This window comes from Triturus cristatus, chromosome 11, assembly GCF_964204655.1.
Source record: "Triturus cristatus chromosome 11, aTriCri1.1, whole genome shotgun sequence".
Taxonomy (NCBI): domain Eukaryota; kingdom Metazoa; phylum Chordata; class Amphibia; order Caudata; family Salamandridae; genus Triturus; species Triturus cristatus.
This window is the reverse complement of record NC_140594.1, coordinates 395727587-395753530: the sequence shown is the minus strand read 5'-3', so window position 1 is coordinate 395753530 and position 25944 is coordinate 395727587. Positions and strand designations below refer to the sequence as shown.

General features: G+C 45.9%; 2 protein-coding genes across 5 annotated transcripts in view; one reads left to right on the top strand and one right to left on the bottom strand.

The window, feature by feature from the left end:
* SFTPB (surfactant protein B) overlaps nucleotides 1-18105 on the top strand; it is a 190775-nt gene extending 172670 nt beyond the window's left edge. For all 4 annotated transcript variants that reach the window (XM_085635241.1, XM_085635240.1, XM_085635239.1 and 1 more), the window contains 4 exons: nucleotides 13656-13816; nucleotides 15282-15362; nucleotides 16874-16981; nucleotides 17459-18105. In XM_085635241.1, the coding sequence (XP_085491367.1) occupies nucleotides 13656-13816; nucleotides 15282-15362; nucleotides 16874-16981; nucleotides 17459-17494 (386 nt within the window). In that variant the 3' untranslated portion in view covers nucleotides 17495-18105. The remainder of the gene's footprint in view (nucleotides 1-13655; nucleotides 13817-15281; nucleotides 15363-16873; nucleotides 16982-17458) is intronic.
* Nucleotides 15464-25944, bottom strand: part of USP39 (ubiquitin specific peptidase 39) — a 243337-nt gene continuing 232856 nt past the window's right edge. Inside the window, exons 11-13 of the mRNA XM_085635237.1 lie at nucleotides 24494-24629; nucleotides 19515-19601; nucleotides 15464-19334 (exon numbers count right to left, since the gene is read on the bottom strand). Of these exons, the coding sequence (XP_085491363.1) occupies nucleotides 19287-19334; nucleotides 19515-19601; nucleotides 24494-24629 (271 nt within the window). The 3' untranslated portion in view covers nucleotides 15464-19286. The remainder of the gene's footprint in view (nucleotides 19335-19514; nucleotides 19602-24493; nucleotides 24630-25944) is intronic.

The following is a 25944-nucleotide window of genomic DNA, read 5'->3' as shown; positions in this document are numbered from 1 at the left end:
CTTAGAGAAGGAGGACCCTAGGCGCTCCAAAGCTCCCTTCGACGTCCTCGATAGATTCGAGGACTTGTCCATGGACCAAACACGTGGCCTTCTGGAAACTACTAGATCAGGGTTACCATATGACCCCTGTCCGGTGGCTGTAGCCAAATTAGCGGTTGAACCCATCACCCAGGCACTTACGCCCATTTTTAATGATATGATTGAAACTGGGGTTTTTCCTAAGCTCTGGAAGGTGGCATCAATTCTACCCCTACTGAAAAAGCCTAATTTAGATCCGACCGACCCAAATAACTTTCGGCCAATCTCTAGGCTCCCCTTACCAGCAAAAATGATAGAAAAGGCACTAAACACACAACTTGGTGCCTTTCTCCATCAGACCCAGGCTCTGGATCCAACTCAATATGGCTTCAGGAGCGGCCATAGTACAGAGTTAGCACTCATAAAAACAACAGATGAGATCAGGAAAGTATTTGATCTAGGCGGGAAGGCCGCCCTGATCCTACTAGATTTATCCGCGGCCTTTGATACGGTCCATCATGACCTCTTGATGGACCGATTAAGGTCATGTGGACTTCGGGGCAAGTCTCTGAATCTCCTGCAATCCTTCCTTATGGATAGATCACAAGTGGTATCCCTGGGTGAATACCAATCAAAGCCTTTTGCTCTGCCCTGTGGGGTGCCACAGGGGTCGTCGTTGAGCCAGACGTTGTTCAATGTATATGTTTCCTCACTGGCCCCTATCATTAACACCTTGGATTTTGATCTCACCTCCTATGCAGATGACACCCAAATTGTGGTGTCTCTTCTGCCAGGACAGAAGGTGGGCATGGACTATCGTTTTCATAACTGTATGGAAGCAGTTAGCGGTTGGATGGCGAAAAATTGTCTGAAGCCCAATTCTAATAAAACAGAAGTTATAGTATTTGGGAACGCTCCTAACTTTTGTAATCCGAGCTGGTGGCCTTCAACAATGGGAGTACTTCCTGTCCCCATGCAGAAAGTAAAAAAACCTGGGAATAATAGTCAATGACAAATTAAACCTGGGCGACCAAATCAATGCAGTTTCGTCATCAACCGCTTTTGTTCTGAAATCAGTAAAAAAAATCTTGCCATTCCTGCCAGCAGGGAGTCAGAGAACAGTGGTCACTGCACTTGTCTTGTCAAAACTTGACTACTGTAATGGCCTCTATCTAAACATTCAGGAACGCTATTTAAACAAACTACAAAGGATACAAAATGCGGCCGCCAGATTACTCACTGGGGTGCCCAAATTTGCAGCCATTTCCAACAAAATTAAAAAGTTACATTGGCTCCCGGTAAAAAAGAGAGTTCTTTTTAAATCTTTGTGTACCGTTTTTAAAGCACTCCAAGGTACTGGACCAGAGTACTTGCAGAAACAATTCAATTGGTACATACCTACAAGAAATTTACGCTCATCAGGAGCTAAAATGGTGATAGTTCTGCTTACTAAAAAGGTTTCATGGGGAGGACGAATATTTGTCTTCGGAGCAGCCAGGGCGTGGAATGACCTTCCGGTCCAGCTCAGAAATTCCCCAGATCTGCTGGCTTTTAGAAGGACGCTGAAAACGTAGTTATTCAATAATTAAAATTTCTCTACTTGTGATGGCTGAAATGACAGGTAACTAGCGCCAGGACACCCCAGGGTAACCGTTGTACTTTACAAATAAAATTAACATAACATAACATAACAAAGGCCTCTGCCTTCAGAGAACAAAGAGAAAAGTAGTATAAATATGGGGACCCAGACCCCAAGACTTTAGATCACTTCTGGAACAACAAGATGAACCTCTGCCAATGAGAAGAACCAAAGGAAGCCCCCCTGCCAGTGTGCTGTGTTGGCCTACAGTGGTGTCTTCAGTGCCAAGGAAAGGAGAAGGAACTTTCAAAGGACTTTCATTATCTTGCAGAATATTACTCCAAGGGCTTGAACTTGTGCTTGCATCCTGCTGAAGTCTCAGGGACAAAAGACTTCACCACCAGCTCCCCTCTGAATTACCTTGCTGGGAATTCTATCAGCAGAAGCCTGCGTGTCACTGGGAGCTGGAAGCGCGATGCAACAAGAAGCGTGTCGCCTCCGCAGCTGTAGTCGTCGCACTGCCGGAAGAGCGTGCCACCGCATCTCCCCAGAAGCGTGTCTTCGTCGCAGCTGTCTTCTGTCGCATTACCGGAGAAGCGTGTCACCACCGTGAGGGTCGCCATTGCATCATCAGAGAAGAGTGTCGCAGGGCCTGTCGCGGCTCCAATGTACAGAGTCACCGCAAGGCTGCCAGAGCGTGGACGCATCGTCGCATCAAGGGCGCCATCATATCGCATCGCACCGGATTGTCGCATCGCATCAAGGCACCATCTTGCCGCATCGCAAACGGCCACAGTACGAGAATCTACGCATTACCTCCTCTACGGTAAGGATCAAGATGCTTCCCCTACTCTGCGCTAGCATTGAGGCGCGACGCATCGTCTTCCCCCAAAGCAAGGAACCGACGCATCTCCAACGCTGCGAGCCTTTTGTTTATTTTACGTTACGCATCCAGGACTTTTGTAAGAACTGTGTCGCATTTACCATCAACTTGAACTAAGTTAATTCTACCATCTTTTACGTCAATATTGAGTACAGTATTGTGGATTTTTTTCGTTTGTGGTCTTGTGTTAAGTCTATATAAAGAATACATATTTTTTATAAAACCTGTGTGGTGTCCATCTGTAGTGTTTTCACTGTATAACTGTATGTGTGCACAAATGCTTAACACACTGTCTCTGAGATAAGCCTGTCTGCTCGTGCCAAGCTACCAAGGGGGTGAGCAGGGGTTATCCAGTAGTGTAATCCCCTTTCCCTGACTTAGAAGCAAGGGTCCCTATTTGGTCAAAGGTACCTACCTCTGCCAACTAGAGACCCCCAGTTCTAACACGTGGCCTCACAAGTGATCATTATTATGAAATGGTTAATTCGGGGATGGGACAACCCAGCCTACCGAGCACAGCTGTCCTTGCTGGGAATAGATAAAATAAAGGGAATTTTATGTGAATCCCCAATTCCTCAATTTCCCCCAGAGATCCATTCAGGTGATATTCCTGAACTGGAACGCCACACTCCATCTCATGGGTTGGGATCGCAGACTGACATGTATGACCCCTCCCCCCTCTCTAGGAGGGGGAGTGACTACACCACACTGCGAGATTGGAGGAGTTCACGAAATGGGACAAGATCGGAATCACACAATTTGGAGGTGTCAGGTCGAACAACCACGTACGACGTTCCTGGAGATTCAAAAGCAGTATCAACTTCCCCGTACTCAGTTCTATAAATACTTGCAAGTACGACACACCCTTAGAGCTAACACCCCCAAATCCCCCCCCCCCCCACACAGGACATAGACATTGCTACCTTTAGCCCTCTCAAGTCCAAGCTACTGACCAGGAAGCTCACTAAGGGCACCATTTCGCAAGTTTACCAATCCCTGATCATCAACGCCCCAGAGCAGTTCCTCAGATTAAACGCGCGGTGGGCATGTGTGGGTCAGCGAACTGGAATAACCAGAAAGGAGGGAGGCTAGGATGGCCCCCCGGGAACTTTCTATCTTCACACACTTCAGGTGGATCCAGGGTAATTACCTTCACCTAATCTATATGGACCCACTCTCCTGCCCCCTCCAGCATCAACAAGCTAACTGATCCATTGTTCCTCTATGGATGCGGACTTTCACCATGTGGTCTTGTCCTGTCCTGTGATGGTCCGGTGCTGCCAATTAAATTATTACAACTCCTCTTGTTGTCACTTACAAACAAGAAATACCCACATGCCACACACAAACAACATCCTGGCAGGCATACAATATCAATCCTGTAAATTAATGCCAAGTTGTGCATACGGAATGGGAAACTTTTTTAGCGATACTAACACACGGAAAACACTTTGCAAATTTGACTCTAACTTTGTTAGTGGAAAGTAACAAAATACCATTTTTGAGTTAAAAATTGGTATTGAAATAAACTGGACTAGGGATCTATATCATCGTTCAGAGTCATTGCGCATTTATCCACTTATTTAATAGCAGATGTATTTTGGCAGAAAAATGTTGTAATTGGTAAAAGAAACATAGAGCCAAAACACTGGAACAACCACTTGGCCCCTTCATCTCAGGACAGTCAAAGATTTCTGACTTTCACAATCTCCTGCATGAACGACGTCTGAAAATGAGAACCGGGCAACTCCATCTGGACCTTTCTTAAAAACCACTAGGAGAGACGCAAGCCACGATAATTGCAAATTAAAATGAAATTGGGAAGTCCCTTATAGTAGCTTTAGGAATCACATTTTCTGAAGTAATACAATTGATAACTAATTTCTCACTAGCTGGAAAGCTCACTGCTACAACATGAACCACCACCACCTGCTGTCAGGCCAGCACCGGACGCTCCACATAAATAACATGGAGGTAAAGGTTATCTTTCTGGATAGAAGTTATTTCTTTCAAGATTGTAGGAAATGTTGCCTTGGCCCTCACAGATAAGACAGCAGCTACCATAATACTCCCGCTTACTTGACAAATAAGCTCGAACTCTCTGGTATGTCTAGATCCCTAAGAAGTTCCAGGACTCTCCAGCTGAGACTGCACAACTTCAAAAAGAAAAGAACATACAACCGCGCCTTCTCGGGTCTGGCCCAAGAATTTGGAACGCTCTTCTTCCTGATATCCCTTCAAACCCTTCGACCTTCTCTTTCAAAATACAAGTCAAAGATCTTCTCTTGAATAACCAGCTGGAACAATCTTCCCGAAGACAATACAACTAATCTTTTTATACCCTAGAGAAATCATGGCTATTTCCTCTGTTTGAGACACTAGCGGGATGCAACTTATGTTCTCGCTACAGGTTTCCGTTTTTGTTTTCGCTCTTATTGTATTGGGTTGGTTTCTCTACAAATGTTTAGGATGTTTACTTGCTTAGTGACTAACCGTACCCTCTCTTTTCTGATGTACAGCGCTCCGATAGCCGTTTTGGGTCACGTTCGCGCTTTATAAACTTTTCAAATAAATAAATAATGTTATATTTGCACTCCCCATCTGTGCCAACTGCCTGTTGAGCCCAGCAAATAGGTGATTTTGAACAGCATCTTTCCAGCGACGCTTCAGCACCCTTCCTGAGTAAAATCAGTCAAATTTCAGCTGCTAGGAATTTCTCTGATCGATCCATTTGCAACAATGAATAACAACCAATGCCCTCAGTTAGTAGATTCTTTGTGAAATGACGAAAATTCCCTAGGGATGCTGTTCATAGACTAGTTGAGACAAATTCCTCCGCCTTTCTATATATTTATTCACAAAACTCTTCAAATAGGCAAGATTCTCAGCAATTTGGAGACGATAGTAGTGGGCCAATTCTGGACACTTTTCTATCCTCCAGCCACAGATTTCTTCTAAAAACAGGAGAATGATTCTGTAACCCTCCATTAGCTCAACACAAGCTAGTTCCTAAAAAATAGTATATACTTCCCTGGGATTGTCAAAGATGAACATTTGTGTTAATGTGCACAAGGTAAGGCTCGAGCATAAACTTAAATTGCCTCCTTTAAAGAAGTCTTAAAATTCATGGCTAATTTGAAGGATTCAGATATGTCATGGAATCCTGTAAGCACTGATGATTGGCCTATAGGCAGTTTCCTTTCGAAAAAGAACGCAGATAAGACACACTCCTACTGGCTTTTTCATTTATAGCCCATGGTATCTTGTTTGATTGACCTTCTGACTTGGACTTGGTTCCCTTTTGGTGCGTAGCCGAGTGCGCATGATGGCAGATGCTTCTTATCGATATCGCATCAATGGCCCCAAATTCCTTAAACATCTTTGACTTCAGCTCGTATAAGCACTGCTCGGGTACAGAAAGCTGCTCCTTTTGTGTCAACTCCCATCCTGCCCGATTTGTTTCTGCAGCATCTGGAATCCCGGAGCCCAGAAGGGACGTTGCGTCATCCTGTGCCGACAGACTTCCTTGGGACCATGCCTTGGTCTAGATTAGTCCCAGGAGATGGCAGAACCAGTTGGGATGTTCGTCTGCTTCTGCTCCGGGCTATTCTGTGTGTTGTCGTGGGGTGAGGTCGGCGAAGGAGGCTGGGCTGCTCTGCTCTGCACTACGGTCGGTGGGTGGCTGGTGTGTGCCCTGTGATTGAGACAAAGGACCTCAGGTGTTGGCTCACTGGGATCGCCTTGGCTGCATGGGGGCCCTTGGTAGGAGACTCGCCTGCCCTGTATTGGTGGAAGGAGAGATAGACCCCACAGCGCACATACAGAACAGCGTTTTCTCGTGGATCTGCTGACCAGGACCTGTTGGTGAGTTGGCTTCAAAGGTTTGGCTTGTCATATAAGAGAGACAACTTCTCAATTGCCCCTCTGCCACCTCACATTTGGACTGGACTTTCCTGAGGCCACCCAAGGCATTATGGCAATCCAACTTTACCCCCACGGCGTGGTGAGGCTGCTCGTGCCACCTACATAGGCTGGCCTGGCAAGCTATTTTGAGACTTAGGCCTTGTGAGCTCTGAAGGACTTGCAGACTCTATTGGGGCATCCTGTTCCCTATCCCCTTTTGCTGGAGGATGGCTGCGCTTACAACCTGCGCTATGGTGTGCCTGCCGGTGGCCGTTACCACCTCACCATCATGACCAGGAATAAGGTCACCACGAGGCAGGTCCCAGAAACACGAATTGGTGCAGTTGGCAGTGACACTGCCCTTCTCCAAAATGCATCAGGAATATTGTTGATCATGTATCAGAGGCAGAGGGGTGAATTTCAGCTATAGAAGATGAGGTGTGGGACCTTCGCTTCACCATAGAAAAACTGAAAACTACGAGCTTAAGCTTTATGCGGGGGGGAGGGGCATGAAGGAGAGGTCTCAGTGCAATGATCTTAGGTTTGTCCGTTTTCTGGAGGAAGTGAAGGGGGAAGAACTGGTCTAGTTCCTTGAGCACAGGCTGAAAGCCAAACTCCCAGGGATCCTGCTTTCACATTAAGAGGCTCACAGAGCCCTGGCCACGAGGCCACCACCTGGGGTAACACTGCACATCTTAATCGCCCACTTCCTCCATCAGAGACCACAACCTGGCCCTCCAGACAGCAACTACCCGTACATGCTCCCACAGTTTCCTCAAAGAGTTGTAATCCACGATTTCAAATGTTTTTTGAGAGGGTCCGACCGAAAGAGCTTCATTCACAAAGTATCACCAGACTTATGGCCCCAGGATCACATCAGGTTGTATGAAAACCTCACGGGGCAATTCGCACTGCATAAGGTTCAGTTGTTCCACTTCGTTCAGTTCAGACACGCCCTTTCATATCACCCACTTGAAGCAAAACTTGTCAGGATTTTAGCGTAGCGGCGCCTACGTAACCCGCACTACAATACCCAGAAGCCCCTGGGCTAAGGAAGTACTTCAGACGCCGATGCGTGGGCGTCAGCGTGCGTAATTCTGAATACTGTAGTAGCGGTTCTCGCCCAGCTGGGTGAGAGGAGTTCCCCCGTCTTTCCTGGAAGCTGTTGCTTCGTTTTTGGCCCGGATACTCGGTGCTGGCAGAGAGCGGACCCCGACGCTGGACCGCACCTTCTGTAGGTAGGGAAGTGGATGCTGGGTAGTTTTAGCCTGGGCTCTTAGAGCGGAAGGCAGCGGCGTAATTGTTGGAGCTGCGCCTTGCCGTTTCCGGAGCTGGGGGCCAATCTTGAACACTGCTCGTGACGGAACGAGCAGAGGAGGTCAAGGGGCGCATAGCAGAACGTGGTGGGAGTCCTCCACGCGTTGCCGTGTATGGTTGCTCCAGCACCCTTTGTAGCCAGGGAACCGTGGTGATATCAAACCACGCTTGGGCTCATATGACACTTGGAAAAGTTCTTCCGTTATTATTTGTGGCACTACGAGACTATTTGACCCATCTGGGGAGGAGGTGACATTCAACCGCCTTCAACACGGCGCTTAAGTCATATCACTGTTTGGAACTCTTTTGAAATTTGTTTATTCTTTGCACCGGGAATTAGGAGAAGGACACACATGCTGATTCATGGATGATTACTGGCTAGTTACTTACGGCCTTTGAGACTATTGATACTGGGGGTATGTATGTATGTCGCAGGAGATGAATGACGGTTCTCTGGATTAAGTGGTGGAACCTGTATTTACCGAGTTATGTATTGTAGATGGTGACCTGGAAGTACACAAGGCTTTGAGGTACTTGAGGAATTCCCATCCTTCAGTACAGGTACGCTATTCCCTTAGTGAGACTTAATGAGGGTGGTCCATTGTTACTTCTCCTTGTTTATGCTGTGTCTTTGTTGTTTCAGATCCTTGCAAATCCCACGCTGCTCCTTTCCTTATTCCCTTCCCTCGCCTGATCCCTCGAACACCCTGTGCCCTCGGGTATATATTGGGGTGTTGGTGATATCAGGAGGTGGACCATTGCTCAACGCTTCCGGACCCCGCGAGGCTCGATCCTGACAAAACTGGTCATAGACAGACTGAGCAAGAACGATGACTGGACCGAGACAAAGATGGCACAGTGGAAGCACTCTATATTATCTGACTTGCGTTTGATACAATTCAAATACCACCACAGGTATTACTATCCACCGGCAAGACTATGGCGTATGGGTAGAGCATGCAAACCTAACTGCACTAGATGTAACCTGCTGAAAGGAGATTTTCTTTACACGATATGGACCTGCCTTGTTGTGGCCAGAAACTGGCACAAATATGTTCAGTTCTAGAGAACATTACTGGATGTGACATTGACCTGAATTCCACTGTGGGTATTGGACAGTTGGGTGGTCTGCTCGCTATACGCTATCCTTTGTTGCTAATGGATTACTTAGCACTAATAGCGAAGCGGTGCTCTATTGGCGAAGTGCAGACTGCGCAACCCGTGCATGGAATTCAGGCAAAAACTGCAAAATTGGTCTACAAAGCCTGTGGCACCCTATGAAAACACGCAAAAATATGGGGAAGTAGGCTATTCTCCTTGTACGATGTTTCCACTATTATGGTCAACTCCTTGAGTCTATTCTCACATGTAACAATGTATACAATCTGCTGATTGTGGTGTAGTCTGCTTTTAATGAGGTTCATTTTTTGTTGGTTCCTCTGTCTTCAACAATAAATTTATCTTCTAGTTTTTTAACTGGTATCTCATGTTTCCTCGGCTTCACAACCTAAATGTCTCAATTGGTCTACCTTGTCTGGATTATAAAAACATTACACATTCGGTGCACCTTATTTCAGAAAGTTCCAAATACAAAGTGGCAGCTTTTGTTATCATGATGGTAGTATAAAGTTTTACTTCAGGAGAAAACACTTTTCTATTTAAGGACATGGCACACAAAAGCCTGCAGCATCAGCTAGGAAGTAGGGACCTACCACTGCTTTAATTTCAATAGCAGTTTGGTTTTTCGCAGTTTGGAGTCATTACAACACATTGAAAACAGCTCGATCCAGTAATGCAGCCAACTCCGAGAAAACAGGTGTTGCAACAGTGCCCTGGACTCTAATGCAAGCAAGGAAAATAGAAGCCCCCGTTCCCTTGTTGGGAGGTAAAAGTCATAATGGAGGTGCATTGGCCCCTCATACACGTTAAGGGGTGTTGTGTGATCTGCATCCACCGATCCATTTCCCCTACAATGTGAAGACACTATTCATCTAACATCTTTTCACTCACAAACCATCCTCTTGACTCTACATGCTTAAGGGATCATTTAAATATAAAGAAGAGGCGCAAAGGAGTCTGAGATATTGGGCCCCAATTCAGCAACCTTTCCTTCCAATGGAAAAGCGTAATCTACTGATGAAAATTCAGGAATAGGTCAGGAGCAAATCCTCCTACTCACTGGATATTTCCCGAGTCGAGACTCAACTATGTCTGTGTGCACATCTAATGAGGAGGAAGCAATGGGTGCCAATGTTCTATAAGACCATGCAACCCATTCTTTGGATTCTTCAATATAACATCTGCGCGTCCAAGAAATACTAGACTAATTTGCATAAACCAGTGGAGTGATATTTCCTAATCCTAGGGTTGAAGCTAGAATAGAAATCTTCCCAGACACAGAATGAATTCAGACAATTGTGCTAGTTCTCACACATTTTTAAGCTGTTCTAATCACCTTTACACCATTCTCATCACTAGTAGTTGGCATGGAAATAAGGTGGGAAGCCTAACTTCAGGAGCAGGCTTGTGTGTACCGGAACTCGTGATTTTTAGGCCTCCCCTGCCAGACAGTGCAATCTGCCTTGATGAGAAATACCTAATGCCAACTTGCAGTGGGGCACACTCCCCACCCACTGCTTACCATCAGTTGGCTTTGTCACTTTGATTTGCTTGCTTCTTAATCACTGTCTTACCTTTCTCTTCATGTGTTTCTCCCTCAATTGGAGTATAGCCACCTTATGATCCCTTTGATTGGCTGACTTGTATCGTTCCACTGCTCACAGTTAGGTAACTACCTTCTTTTTACTCAGCACTCTAAGCGAGTGCATGTGTTCTCTAGTTCTACCTCAGTGCCGATTCATCACTCAAATATCCACCCCCTCACTGTGTTTCTCCCCATCCCGTTCAGCTTCTCTGTAAAAGCAACACAACAGGGATGTTTTTGCTAGTGTATGGCGGAAGAGCAGACTTTAAGGGTTGCTTTTCTCTTTATTTTCTGCATTCCACATTATGCATGAAAGCAATATCTTTTGGACACAAATGCTCTTGTGAACTCTTAGGCTTTTCTCTTGGAGGCCAATTAATCTGCTCCCTTGGCTATACAGAGGATCAAATGGCAGAATACTGCGGAAACTAAAAATTGGCCTTTGAAAGCATTTCCCTTTACATTCTCACATTTCATTATTCTTTTAAAATTATGTTCAGAGTTTCCGAGTGAAAAGTACTTGAAAATTAAACCATGCCCTTTATAAAGAATGAGAACATTGAATTCAATGTACAGTCTCAAGATACGCGTTTGCTTTTCCTCCAGTATTTAGAAACTTTTTTCTGTAACTTTTTTTAAACTACACTTTAAATTAACCCTGGGTGATGAACTCCGCTCTGCTGAGACGGAATTCAGGCAAAAACTGGGGAGTCAGCTACTAAACTGCACCCACAAATGCATTGATAAAGCAACTTTACATATAACTAATTCACAAAAGTGAACTTTGAAATTATGATTTTGGGGTCCCCCCTAACCTAGGGGGAGGACCAAGCAGATGCCTGGAACACAAAGAGCATGTCATGCTGAACGATTCAGTGGTGGTCCCATCCTCTTCGGACTACCCCAAGCACAGTTATGGGCAAAAATACAATCCCAACCAAAGGCCCTGCAAAGCATTATGGGACGAGATTAGCAGTGGGCAGTGAATATTATAGTATCCAATATCAAAATAATTCTACAAAGAGCTGCAATTTAACTAGTCATTACTAGGTGTCCCTCACGAGTCAAATGTAAAAGCATTGAAATTATTACATCAAACTGCAGTTCAACTAGTCGTTGCTAGGTGTCCCTCAAGTCAAATACTTTGCATTTGACTCATGAGGGACACCTAATAACGACTAGGGGAACTGGAGCTTCATGAAAGGGTGTCAATGCTTTTGCATTTGACTCGCGAGGGACACCTGGTAACGACTAGTGGAACTGCAGCTTGATGTAATTCCACACCGGCACCAGGTTTCTATCCCATGCAGTCGGCTGCGAATCAGAGAGGAACACAGAGATATTTCATCCCCCCGCGCACCAGCCGTACCGTGGAGGCCCATGAACGCCTCCGCCCAAGATCCAAAGGGTGGACTTGCTCATTCATATAGAGGTCGGAGGTCTCACCGAACACCTGCATGATGTACAGCAGCCGCGGGCCAGTCCTGTCCAAATTGGTGAGAAAAAAACAACACGTCGTCTGCATACAGGGCTATGCGATCCGACAGCCCATCGGCCCATTCGAGACCGGCCACTTGTGCATCAATGCACACCCAGGCAGCCAGGGGCTCCATGGGCAAGGCGAACAGATATGGAGACAATGGGCACCCTTGTCTGGTGTCTCGACCAATAGTAAAGACCGACGAGACAGAACCCGCCACCCGTACAGACGCCGTTATGTCGGTATAAAGCAGGCTTAGATAAGACAAGAAGTGAGGCCCTAAATTCAACCTGCGCAGGAGTGCAAATAAAGACTCCCAACTCAATGAATCGAAAGCACGTCCATGTCCGCAAGCAAAAGCGCCGCACGCACTCCCAGGCCCCTGACTGCTGCAATAGCTGTGAGCGCTCTGCGAATATTATGACGTGTCGCCCGCTGGGGCATAAACCCGGCTTGATCTGGATGAACTAGGGAAGAGATATGGGGCCGAAGACGGTTGGCCAATGCCTTGGACAGGACCTCGGCGTTAAGGAGCGAAATAGGACGATAAGACGCGTGGTGCTCGGGAGGTCTATCGGGTTTATGAAAGACCACCACCTCTGCATGTCGCCAGTCAATAGGCAAAAGACCGTGCTCCCTGGCTTCCTCCACCACATTGCGGTAGTGAGGGCCGAGTTGTAGGAAGTAACGTTTAAAAAATTCATTCGGGAAACCGTTGGGACCTGGGGCTCTCCCAGGATGCAATTCCCGGAGGGAGGCACCCTGTTCGTCCTCTGTGAGCGGACGGTCTAGCTCCGCACTGACCTCGTCGGACAGGGCCCTAGGCGGGAGATCATCCAAAAAACGGCATATCACCTCAGCCGGCAGACATTCCCTAGGAGTATACAGGTCTGCATAATACGCTGCAAAACTCTCTGCTATGGCCGACGGGTCCAATATTGGTGCCCCATCCGGCCCCATAATGCCCGGGAGAACCAGGGAGCCCGACGTCCCTTGACACAATCTATGTAATAGCTTACTCGACTCAACTCCCCACTGGTATATCCTACTCCGGGTTGCCAACCAAGCTTGGCGTGCTTCGTCTAACAAGAGAGAGAAGTAGCCTTGTTGCGCGAGAAGAAAGATTCTGCTGCAGGCACAGATACTACATTATATACTGATACTGATCAATGGCCTCTTCCATGCATTCCCTGTAATCTTCATTCTGAAGATTCCATGTCAAGAGGCGCCACCGGAAGGGCCCACGTGCCATTTTATTTTATTTTTAGTGAAATTACTATATGCATTTTAGCATGTAAAGACAGAGATACTTGCTATTTTACCAAAAGTATATGAGGTTTCTGTTTTATTAATTGGGAGTCCAACAGAGTACTCCGCCAATTACGCCCACCCTTACTTTAAATACAATATTGGCACACATGAAAGTTTGGCACTTTCACCTAGAGAGGCAAGACCTTTCGGATTTGCAGAGCTTGTTTAGGATTCAATGCTTCCTGGCAGGCACAGTGCTTGAATTAACCTGCTCTGGGTTTGTTCAAATATTGTGCAATCTGGATTTTTATTTAACAGTAAAGAGTGAACGGTGATAAGAATGCCTGTAAAACATTGTGATTTTACTCCCATTGCAAGAATAAATACGCTACAAAACTGAGCACATTTGTAAAGAATTCTTCCTAGCAGATAGGCCACCGGAGGAACATGGTCGTTTCCAAATGGTCTTTGTGTGCAGGGCGTGTCCTTGGTTCACACTGGTGTATTTTGTCTTTCTCAGACGTTCATTTGATTTCAGTACATGGAAAGGATCTCAGATGTGAAACCTGCCTGGCGGTCACTGCTCTTCTGAAATCGTCATTCCAACAAAATATCACAGGGATGGAAATGGAACAAGCCCTCCCCAAAGCCAGCATCAGCCACAATTTGGACTGGCACGAGGTGCGTGTCCACCCTTACACCATGACCTCATTGTGTGCACGTGTCACCTGCCCTGAAGCCTGGCCAGCAGGTGTCACTGTAAGCATAATGGTCTCCCCTGCCAGAAGCGCAACAAGCAGCCTTGGTCAGGAGGTGCCACAGATGTTCTTGCACATTCCTCTTCATAGCATAGCATTTATTTATAAAACGGAAAGTTCACACATTGTGACATCTTGTGACTAAATAGCAGGTTACTGTTTCTTCAGCAGCACTACCGGTTATGACCAGAAGTAAGTGGCTCTTTTTCCTCAGTCAGGTTGCGTGACAGATCCCCTGGCAATGACCACGCATGCAGGTTCCACGCGGTCTTAACCACCCAAGTCTTAAACAAGTATATGCCTTTACAACAAAATATACATTGTAAAGGCATGTATGGCAAAGACATATCCGTGGTTAAGACTTATCAGGTAAGTGTTACCCCCCAACCCCTGCCCCATGTCCTGAGACCTAAAACGACCCCCTCCCTCCTGAAAACCAATGACCCGAGCCCTAAAAACTACCCACCCTCCCCCTAAGCCCAAAAAACTACCCACACCCCCAAGCCCTAAAAACGTCACACTCCCCCGTAAGCCCTAAAAGCTTCCCCGACTCCCCAAGCCCTAAAAACTACCCTGACCCCCCTCCGAGCCCTAAAAACTACCCCAACCCTAAAAACGACCCTGACCCCTAAAAACGACCCTGCCCCCTGAAAACTACTCCGACCCCCTCAAGCCCTAAAAACTACCCCACCCTCCTCCTAAGCCCTAAAAACTACCCCAACCCCCCACACTAAAATCTTCCAAAAGCCCTAAACACTACCCCCACCCCCCCACCCCGAGCCATAAAACCTACCCGGCCCTCCCTGAGCCCTAAAAACTACCTTCACCACCCCCTTCCCCCCCCCCGCCCTAAAAACTTTCCCAACCCCACCAGGCCTGAAAACTACCCGCGCCCAGTTCCCTTTACCTCACTGCATCCTCTCCTGATCCTTCCTGCTTCTGCCCTTTCCAGCAGCTAGACCTAGACCGCACAATGCCCTTATCAAGCATATCGTGGTTCAGGCAAATGCAGGGTTAAGGCAAGTGTGGCAGCGCATGCGTTGTTGGGACACGCGTAGCTCTGCGCTCATTGTTCCGACTGTTTCCCCATAGCTGTGGTGTTAGTCAACCTGTAGTCTTAGTCCTGGCCAACAGGCGTCACTGTATGAGGAACACAGAGTCAATCCCAGCAGGGTAGCAGGTGTCACTGCTAAAGTGCTTCATTAGCCCTCCGCAGGGGCAGTGTTTTATTTAGCTTTGCTTCCAGCCCTGGGTGGCAGGTGTCAGTGGAAAAATAGCAACTGGGTTCGCCGCCGCACTGTCTGTTTTAGTTCCCTACCAGCAGGTGTTATGTACACATCACCTTTGAAGACAGTCCTGTTTTTCTACCGCCTTTTATTTATTTTCAGTGTCAGCAGTTCATACAGCACCACCAACAGGAACTCTTTGCTGTTCTTGGTAAACAGTGGGACCACAAGACCACCTGCCAGGTACGACAATCTTTCTTTTCCACCACTAAAACTGGAAACACTGGAGTAACTTACAGACACAAACCTAGGGCTGCCACCAAAGCATGAATAAAATAGATCACTGAAACACAAAAATAATGGCTATTTTATTTAGTTTTTTTATACTTCTCGGACCATAGCTAGTCCCACGCTCCTAAACGGGAGTAAAAGCTATGCATTTATGATAGGGATATGTCAGCATTAATAAGATGTGTGTCCAAGACTGGCACAGTTGAAATTCATCCTCATTGCTACGTTCAGCCCGAGGCCGAGTTACCTACTAAGTTTGACCATAAGTGGGTCTACATTTTGGGAGCTATGCAAGGTTTCTGAGTAGTAAGTGTGCTCAAATGACCTCGGGAGCCCTAAACGGTGCAGAAGAGAATTTATTCTGAATCGTGATGCCTAGATTGCTATGATGATTTTGCCAAGCGTCCCTCCCTGTGAATAACCATTTCCTTTACAATGAAAGGCTCTTTATTGGATTTCCATTTTTGCAGCATTTGGAGAACCATGGTAAGTCTGTGCAGTCACATAACCCTAGTGGTCTACCTACTTCGGGACTCTTAAAGGATGCTAGTGGGGAATGCTTCTCTTACTGGGTCTGCTGCCTTGGTGGCTGCCATGGTCTACCAACTTTAGGGCTCTTCACAGGCATGGTAGGGAGCGGGTTTGCGGATTTGGATTGTGTTGCATTGGCAGGGATTACTTTAGCCCATATATCCCATCAACACCTGGGCACCATTCTGCATACCATTTCTGTTATGGCTTCTGATGATTGCATCTGGGTATCGCATGTCAATTGCCTCACTGAGCATGTCGGTCCTCCTTTTATTTTATTGCATGAATCCACTTTTGAATTATCCCTCCACAATCATGGGTACCACCTTTATGCTATTTATGGTCAGTTTGCCTTGGTGCTTGCCCTGCTAATTGTCGAACCCATGCCCGGACCCCTTTTGCATACCATACGGATTCTGTCACTGTGACTTGCAGATAGCTAGGCCTCCTCCATCCCCCATGAACCACTTCAATCTTCACCAGGGTACTATGTGTTCGTCACTACCTATTAGTCTATTCCATGCATTTGGGTACCCTGTGGACTACTGCATAAGTGTCTTAGCTAGCTTACCAGCTATAGCTTCTTAGCATATGTACTTCAACTTTTACTCTTCACTGAGAAGTAATGATCATCCATCATGGGTAGGTGTCACCTATAGGTTCACTGCCAGCTCTTTCGATTTATGTATCCGCTGCAGACTGGCCTACAAAGACATCATGAGATTCAGAGAGGCCAGTTAGGCCAGGACATGAAAGCACATGTCGGGCTGAAGCCTCTGAAAGCCCGGCTGAGCAGTCGGATGTGACTGATGGTCGCGACCCCACCAGATATTACAAGTCACTAGTCATCACACCTCTGAGGGCATACCCTAGTGAATAGTCTGGTTGTGAAAGGGGCAAATTGCTGATCTTTTCTCGGTTTTATTCTTCAGGAGATCGGGGCCTGTGCCACAGTGGAACACGTCCAGGCAGGACTCCAAGGCTGTGACCTTGGACCAGCATACTGGTGCCTGAGCATGGCCAACGCCATCGAGTGCAAGGTAAGCAGTGGCATGGCGAGAAAAATACGCTTCTAACCCAGAAATCTTCTGGAAGCCGTTCTTCTTGGGGAAGTCCTACCGTACAAGTTCAGAGAATCTGTAGGGGAACAAGAGTTGCTGAAGATTCTGCAGACTTGGAGGAGACTGTGTGCCTGGAAAACCTGTGAGCCAGGCAGAGGCTGCCAGTGAGAATATGCTCTTGGGACTTACTGTATGCATACAGAAGTACGAGTTACACATGAAAAGAACCCACCTGAGGCGGTCTGTGGCCTGCTTAGCTTGTCCTCCATGGAGGCAGGGAGCATCGGGGAGGCATGGTCTGTGGGCCTTGTGGGGAAGGTCAGTGTGTCTTTGTGTGGGAGCTTGTGACTTGGTGAGGAAACGCTAGGAAATTCGTCACTCTTCCTGATCCCTCTACTTGCCCGCTCAATCTCTTTGGCCAGTATAAGTCCCTCAACCATTTTTGTCACATTTCAGGCTGTGGACCACTGCAAGTTTCATGTGTGGGAGTGACAGCGCTTACTCCCTTGGAGGATGATGAAGAACTGATCGAGATTCGCCCTTCGAGCGCCTGAATCAGAAAATTGAAAATCGACATTACTGAAACAATCCCCTTCCTAATATCTGCTTCACAATTTCAAATGCAACAGAATAGCTTGTAATGACATTTTAAGTGCTTTTGCCTGGTACAGGAGTTGAGACACTGTTTAAAAATAAAACGCAGCCTGCAGACCTGCTGCAGGTAGTCATTTAACAAACAAAAAGAATGATGAATAGTTACTAAATGTTTTTAACATTATAATAAAAAGCAGAATCCTGGCTACTTAGGCAAGTGGAAAATTCAGCTTTAAAATTGGAAAAACTGAGTGAGCTGACAATATGATTTCTTTTTTGCATTGTACCATACTCACAAACACACTTCTTTGCCTTCAAATGATTCTGTTATTTTCATATAGGTTCTTCTGCCATAAGCGGACCACTTTGCATTATGTGATAAACCTGTTTGGAAATGCTATTTTTTTCAACCATCCCCAAGAATCAAAAGGGTAGTAAGCATATCGGACAATTTCTTGTCATTTATCCTTTTAAAATTACCAAAATAAAAATGCATCTGCTTATAATCAGCACTCGTCTGGGACCTTACTTGGATTTTATAGGTTGGCAACAGTTGTACGGAAACCATACGCGCCACAGACAGGAACTCCACATACACACAAAGAGGTACACATACACACAGAGGTCCACACAGGTACACACACAGATAGAGGTACACACACACACACACACACACACGGGTGACAAGTATCAGACACCAATCACGAAATCACCCACTCAAAGATCAATTCAACTCACAAACACACAACACCCTGCCGTATTCAAAAGGAGTCAATTCTAATTTTACAAAATGTTACAAAAAAAAGGTAAATACACTTTAAAAAGGTATTAACTGTAAAAAAAAAAAATTTACTATCTTCACAACAAGCATCTCCTGGTAATATTCAAATCCAGCTGTTAATTGTGAATCTCATATTGTGGTTGGTGCCAGAGAAAAGTGGAAAACTCACAGGCACAAATAATACACCGGAAAAGGAAAGTGGAGACTTCCTCCTAGTCTCCCCATCTGTGCAGCAGAGAATGCTTATTTCAGGCTTTCTTTGAAGCCCAACAAAAACTAAAAGGCAACTAAGTGACTAGAGCCCGCTCAAGTTGGTGGGATGTCAAACAGAACATGACAAGACGACTGTGCGAGGCGGCAAGGAATAGTCTGGTGACAGAAATGTCAGCTCGCATTTGCTGGAGAGAACTGTAAATGAAGAAAAAGCTCAACTTGGCTAAACTGTTTGTACACAGAATTCTCAGCTTGGTGACAGATGTGGTATTTCCAAGTGGTGTAGATTGTACATTTCCAAAACATTTAACCTGTTGGGGCTGTGGAATCTCAAATCGGTAGAACGGCCTGGGATTTTATATAGGTCAATTTTCCTGGTATGCCACATTGCAATTTCGTGATGAGGAAACACCTCAGCCTCGAGTTAAACAGAAACTTGAAAACGTTGTTAGGAACAAGGATGTCACCGTAGAGAGAGAAAGCTCAGTTCCAGAACTTCAGAGAGGAGGAACAGGTAATTTGTGGCATGTCCTGTGTAGCGTTATTCTCAGTCAACCATATTTCACACTGTTGACAAAGGAAGGCTTTAGGTAGGTGAAGAATACGCCATTAGGGTTTAGCCAAAGTTAACCATATAAAACTCGGACCCAGTAGAGGGCCTTTGAGAGGATTGTCTCATCAAGTCAATGGTTGTACTCATGCCCCTTGCTGGTTGGTTTCATTATCTTCTCGTCTCTTCCAAATCTGGAAAGTAAAAATAAAATAAATAATTATATCCTGAATCATTTGTGAAGTTTGAAATGGGCTCCAGGAGTGCCTAACATTTATACTGAAAACCAGCACAAGTATTTGGGAGAAGGACAGAGGGCATAAACAAGTATATAAAAAGCAGTAGAACATCCAGATCTGTCCCTGGGACATCACCTGTATGTATGCTTCTGACAGTGTGATCATCTGCGGCAGGATGTCAGTCACTTGCAGGTCCTGAAGTTCATACCACTTGCCTGTCCCCTATAGAAAAAAAAGAGAACAGATGAGAGGCTGCCATCATTTGTGGTACCACTGAACAAGCTGCAAAGGAGTGGGATCATGGTAGGAGGTATAAGTGAGAAACAAATTCAGAGCAAGTGCTTTCCATTTGGATTACAGGGCAATGAGCAGCACTGAAAACCGAGGCACAGTTGTTACAGAAATCACTTAAAATGTACAGGAAGAGGCAAAGGGACCTTCTTATAGCAAAGCAAGCATTTAACATCACTGGGCACCAACACTGATCTGCAGATTACAGCAATGGATGAGAGGAGGTTATTTGGCATTCCATACCAATCAATGGTGCCTTTCCGAGGAACTCACCTATAGTGCTGGTGGAGCTCTACCTGATTGATACTCTCAGTAAGAGTAACTTTTTTGAGTGTGGGTGTTCAGTTTGCATAACTACTCAACAATAGCGTCTCAAAGCAGGTCTGATAGAATGATGAGGGAGACCAGGTTACATACATATCTAAAGTAAGGTAGGATTAGTTTCCATACTTCTTCATGTTTGCCAGCTGGTATAGTCAAGTATCCAGAGTCAACTGTATTACCATCAAGAGATCAGGCAATAAGAGAGGCACAAAGAAAGTTCACACTCTACTTGTAGAATAATAGTATACTTCCTAGACCAGTTCCATAGTGTGTTTATAGAAAACTGATCGTTTTCCTAAAGATTTATAGGAAAACACAATATTTCTGTTAAAATGACCCTCACCCACCAAAAGGTCCCTTGGTGGCATGCTTCAGCATCAGGTTCTTCCTGTCCTGCTGCGGGACGGGGCGTGCTGTGACTGACGAAGACGTGGGAGCACTTATTAGTGAGGTGATACTATGTGTGATGTGAGAGTGGAAGGGTCAGAATGAATATAGTGAGATTAAAAATTACCTGGCTTTGTGGAAACTAAAATTTAATACTCCCTATAGCTGGTATTAGTAAAAATGGGGAGAGGAGGACGTATCCTATATAGAGCTTCTACCTCCCTGGTCTACAGGTTTTGAAGCATGAGAGAGCAGCTTTGACAACTGTTTGACTGCAAGCACTCCTCCCCTCCCGTGAAATAGCTCATGGAGCTATAGTTTGGCTACTAAAGTATTGACTAACAAGATTATAAATAATGGGTATTGTATAAGTGCATGTTTTTAGGTCTCGCCTACGCAGCGCTAATGCGCTGCATAGGAGGAGACCTCTTGGAATCGATTCGCTTTTGAGGCCAAAAACGTGCACGCATTGCATTGCTTTCAATGGCAACGCGTGCACGTTTGGCGATTCCCTTGCGGGAGCGAGCTTTGGCAACATCGGTTTGTAATTAACTTCCAAACAGATGGTGCCCAAGGCTCGCTCCCGCAAGGGAAACTCTGTGTGAGTTCTCGGTTGCACTCCCCCCACCCCCTCCCACTTGTTAACCCGCGGGTTTCGCTTCACTCCCTCAGAGCCCCGCGAGAAGGGGTAAAACGCTCCTGGGGAGGGGCGGGATTCAGGCGACTATTAAATTTCTTCTGTTTTTCTGCTGAATCAAACATTTTGCCACGACCCTTCCCGCTCGCTCAGAAGCTATCACACTCCTGTTTGCTTCCTTTTGTTTTCCTGCTATCCTGGGATGGCAGCTTGTATTTGTCGTAACAATGCTCGCTTGACATTTTTTTTGTTTTTTTTTAAATAGAGTTTTATATAGCGCGAACTTGACCCGAATCGGGTATCAGAGCGCTTTACATAGCACCAGTTACATTACATGAGGACACACATTCATTTTTGTTAGGCACGGGGAGCTTAAGTGATTTGCCCAGAATCACAGGATGTTCAGCGTCATTGCCGAGACTCGAACCCAGTTCCCCAGGTTCGAGGTCGACCGCCCTAGCCGTTAGGCCAACTCCTCTCCCCAATTGCATTTGTGCTTGCATATTCCTCATCAGTTTTAACTATACTTCCCGAGAGTTTTTGGAACGCATGCCTACGACTTAAGAACATTAGCCATTCTTAGTACAATTTCTAATAATATTAAGAGAAGGATTAACGCCATCCCCAAACTGGGCAACAATGAAATTACAGGCCGCTTTGAGCCGGAAGAATGCCTCGTTGTGGGGAGATTTGCATTTAGTAAATGTTGCTTTCAGGGCCCATGGAGATAAAGAACGCACAGGCAGGCACAAGCAGACATCAAGGCCCGCTTGCTTATCGCACGGAAACGTAGAACAAAGCGCCCAATGCTCATTAAATAAAAAGCGGCAAAGACATTCTAAACATGGGCGACTGAAGCGTGCCACTGCCACCAGCCGGCTTCGCCATCCCAGGGGTCTTCTACGGAGCCGGCGCCCACTAGGCATGAGCCCTCATTGGCTTGCGGCAGCACCGGAAATGATTCCACCTCAGGTCACCTGCGCGTGGAGAGCTAGCACGGGGCATCCGCAGCTAAAATGCAAGGCATGGGATTTGCACACATAAACAAAACACACAGATGTGCGGGCGCAACAGTGCAATTAGCTTTTTTTGGTTCTCAATCGAAAAGCAAGAAAGTGGTTGGAAAATGGAGCTATTATAATGCCCAAGTCTAAAGCAAGTGGGAGACTGTTAGCGCTAAAGCCAGCAGACACCACAGTGGGACGTTTCATCTAAGCAACATAATATCTTGTACCGCCGGCATGACTGATTCACAGCACTCTAACATCCAACAGCAGCACACACTAGATGGAATGTGTCATCTGATTCCAGTTCTGCCTATAGCCACTTAGTCAGTAGTCCACCACAGCCAGTGCTTAATTTGTAAAGAAATAAGTGCTAGGGCTTTCGTCAGGAGGCATCTGCAACTTGCATTGCCCCGGCCAGCGCTGCCAGTGACATTACAAACACACCAGCGAACATCAAGTGTGGCACTTCAGAATATTCCAGGCCCCAAAGCCATAAGAATGGCTTTCAGTGGCCGGTATTAGTCATTTTAATGTATATTGAATTAATAAATAACTGTTGTTGTGTCATCTCTAAAAAAAAGAAAAACAGCGCCACCATGTGGCAGACTGTCAAAAGACCCGGTGCTGGCAATTAAGGGCCGGTGCAAAGCACCAGAAACCACTGGCTCAAATTAAGCTCTGACCATAGCACTTCCCACTTAAAAACAATGCAGCATCTGACAGACCACACTAGGCAGAGCACCTTCCTTACACACTGTGCACCTCAGATAAGGCGTACAGCTGACTTGTAGCACCCAACAATACTTTTCAATAATGTACACCACATGCAAACATGTAATAGCACACACTGGGCAGAGCTTCTATGGCACATACCTCAGAAATACCATATAGCTGGACACCGCGTGGCTCTCAAGAGCATTTTAAGTGGTATAAAACACAGACAAATATTGAACAGAACGCACAGGACAGGCCTTACATACATCAGCCACAATACTCTACAACATAGCCAACACTTCAAAATAAACACATAAGGTCCCAAAAGCGAGACCTATTGGCTATGCCAATGCTTGTTTTAATATGCACACAAGACTGCAACATTAGACAGACCACATTGTTGTTTCTTTTGAAGAGTGGTGCAGGGATCATCTGTTTTAGTCCTGAAGAGAAGCCTCTCTAATAAGGGCTCCCATGTCTTAGTCGCAGTACGTCCTCTCCCAGGGCGGGAAGAACCCGATGATGAAGCATGCCACTAAGGGACCTTTTGGAGGGTGAGGGTTATTTTAACAAAACATTGTTTTCCTATACATCTTTAGGAAAAACGAACAGTTTTCTATAAACACACCATAGAACTAGTCTAGGAAGGATACTATTATTCTACAAGTAGAGTATGGACTTTTCTTTGTTTTTTCATGATTTACAGAGGAGGGTGAGTCCACAACTTATTGAACCTCTTCACTCCCTCTCTTGTTTTGTTTACTAATAAGAAAGTTACATGCATCATGGCCATTAAATCATCTGGGCTGCAAATTCTGCCATCTTTTGCTGCAGCAGCGTTCACTTTTCTACCAATAATCTATCCCTCAACTTCCATGGTTCTACATAAATAGTCACCTCGCGCAGCCAATGCCCAATGCACAAGGTGTAGGTCTTGCAAGAGAGGACTTATATTGCATGTGGTACATGTACTGGCACATGCATCAATGTAGGCTTTTGCGATTCCTTAATTGCGATTATTAAGGAATCGCAATTAAGGAATTGCAAAAGCCTATGCATGTAGGAATCGCTAAAGAAATAGCAATTCCTACACATTCCTTAATTGCGAGTCGCAATTAAGGAATGCCGTCCCATTCATTCCTATGGGCCTCTAGGCCCATAGGAATGAATTGGAGATTGCATGAGCAATTTGCGAGCACCAGTAGGTACTCGCAAATTGCTCATGCAATTTCAAGGGTGCAAGGGTGTCAAAATGACACCCTATTGCACCCCTGAAATTGATCTGTGCACATATGTTGCACACACACATGCCCTAAGGGCATGTGTGTGCGCAACATGAAACTTAAATGCACAAAAGTGCATTTTTCAAAGTTTTTGCAAATTACCATGAAGTCCAACTTCATGGTAATTTGCTCCCCTTATTAGCGAAATCGCATTTTTTTTTTACTTTAATGCATTGCATTTAAGGAATCTCAATTTGGGATTCCTTAAATGCAATCGCAATTTTCGTAATCGCAATTTAGAGATTCCTTAAATTGCGATTTTTGCATTTGGGATGATGCATCCCAAATGCAAAAATACCGGTCGCAAAGGGGCAGATTCTGAGAATCTGCCCGCTTGCGACCGGTTTTTCCTTTGATGCATGTGCCTGCTAGTGCCTTAACGCAAAGATGATATATTGAAAAGCACCATTCTGACTCTCTGGAGACATAACTAAGACATGACCTGGGAGCTTCCTCAAGACAAATACATACGTGATGCAGCACATGTATGCGGTAGGCTCCTTCATTGGGTTTCCCATCATGCACTATGTTGGCAATCAGATCGTATGTGGTGTGCTTGTGCACAGCTTGAGCCTCGTCTGACAGGTATTCTCGCAGATCCACATTGCTACAGCAGAAATAAGAGATAAGGAAGACATTAGAAGACAACCAGACTGGTGGATGCAGCAGACCAATTGAACAGAGCCCTTTACATTTCTATTCTAATAGTATACACAGCTTGCTTTAGGGCTCATTCGAGTGAGTTCAGCCACAGACACATTTCCCTTGGCTATACCCCGCACTAAGGATATACAGAGACACATGTGGGAACCAATGACACTTTTAGGCTGAAGGCCACGCAAGGAAGAGGTGTTAACTGCAAATAGTTCTCTAGCCAGTAAAATGAAGGAAGATGTGAGCGGTACTAATTTAAGAGCAGAAGCACACTAGTTTGAAAATGAAGCTCACAGTTAAATAGAGGAATGTGGTGTGATACTTGCAGACGGAGAAGTTGCATACAAGATGGTGAGAGTGAGGACCTGTATGAGTGGTACTTGGGTATGACGCTGCTACTATTTGCAATTTCTAATTATCTAGTTGTTGATCAAAAAGTTCTTTGTTAGTGGGCACTGATTGACCAATAACTGCACCATCTGAAACTACAGCCCTGGGGATTATCTTACTAAAGAGTGAACTCCCTGAAAGATACAGGTTAAAAGAGCTCATCTGGAACATCACCAACTAAATCTACACCTTGGAGAACCATCAGTGGATCTGTAAGAGTTTTGTACCAGTGGATTGTGGGAACTGATGTCCTCAACTTTCAAGGATCATCTTGGAGCTTCCATACCCTTGGAGTAAGTTTGAGACACTTTGGGACCCCTTGAGGAACTTCAGGAAGAAGTTTGGAGCAACTTTGAAAAAAAGCTCCATAAAGGGATGACCCAACCTGGCCAGCCAGGCTGCCTGCCTTCAACCGCGAGCCGGCCAAGCCATCCAGGTTGGTCCCGCTAAAAGCTCCATGGGTCCAACTTCCAGAGTTTGACCGGGACTACAAGAAAACTGAAGCCGGCGAACCCTCACCGGATCCGGCTACATAACTAGCATCGAGAGACTCCGTGAGAAAAAGCTCCAGAAAAGTTTCTAAGTCCGCTCGTAGAAAAGGTGACCGGGAGCAACCGCCAGAGCCAAGCCGCCTGCCTTCCAGCGAGTGCCAGCCTGGATTCCTTGGTTGCCCCACGGAAGTGATCTTGAGAAATTTTCTGAGTCCGCTCCAGGGAAGTTGACCGGGACATCGTCACAAGTCAAGCCGGCGAACCCTCACCGGATCCAGACTGGCTGGGAGCTTTGAGGGCCATTGGGAAGAAAAGCTCCAGAAAAGCTTTTAAGTGTGAAGGTAGAAACTGAGACCAGAACCTGCTGCGAGCTGTAGCAGCTCAGGG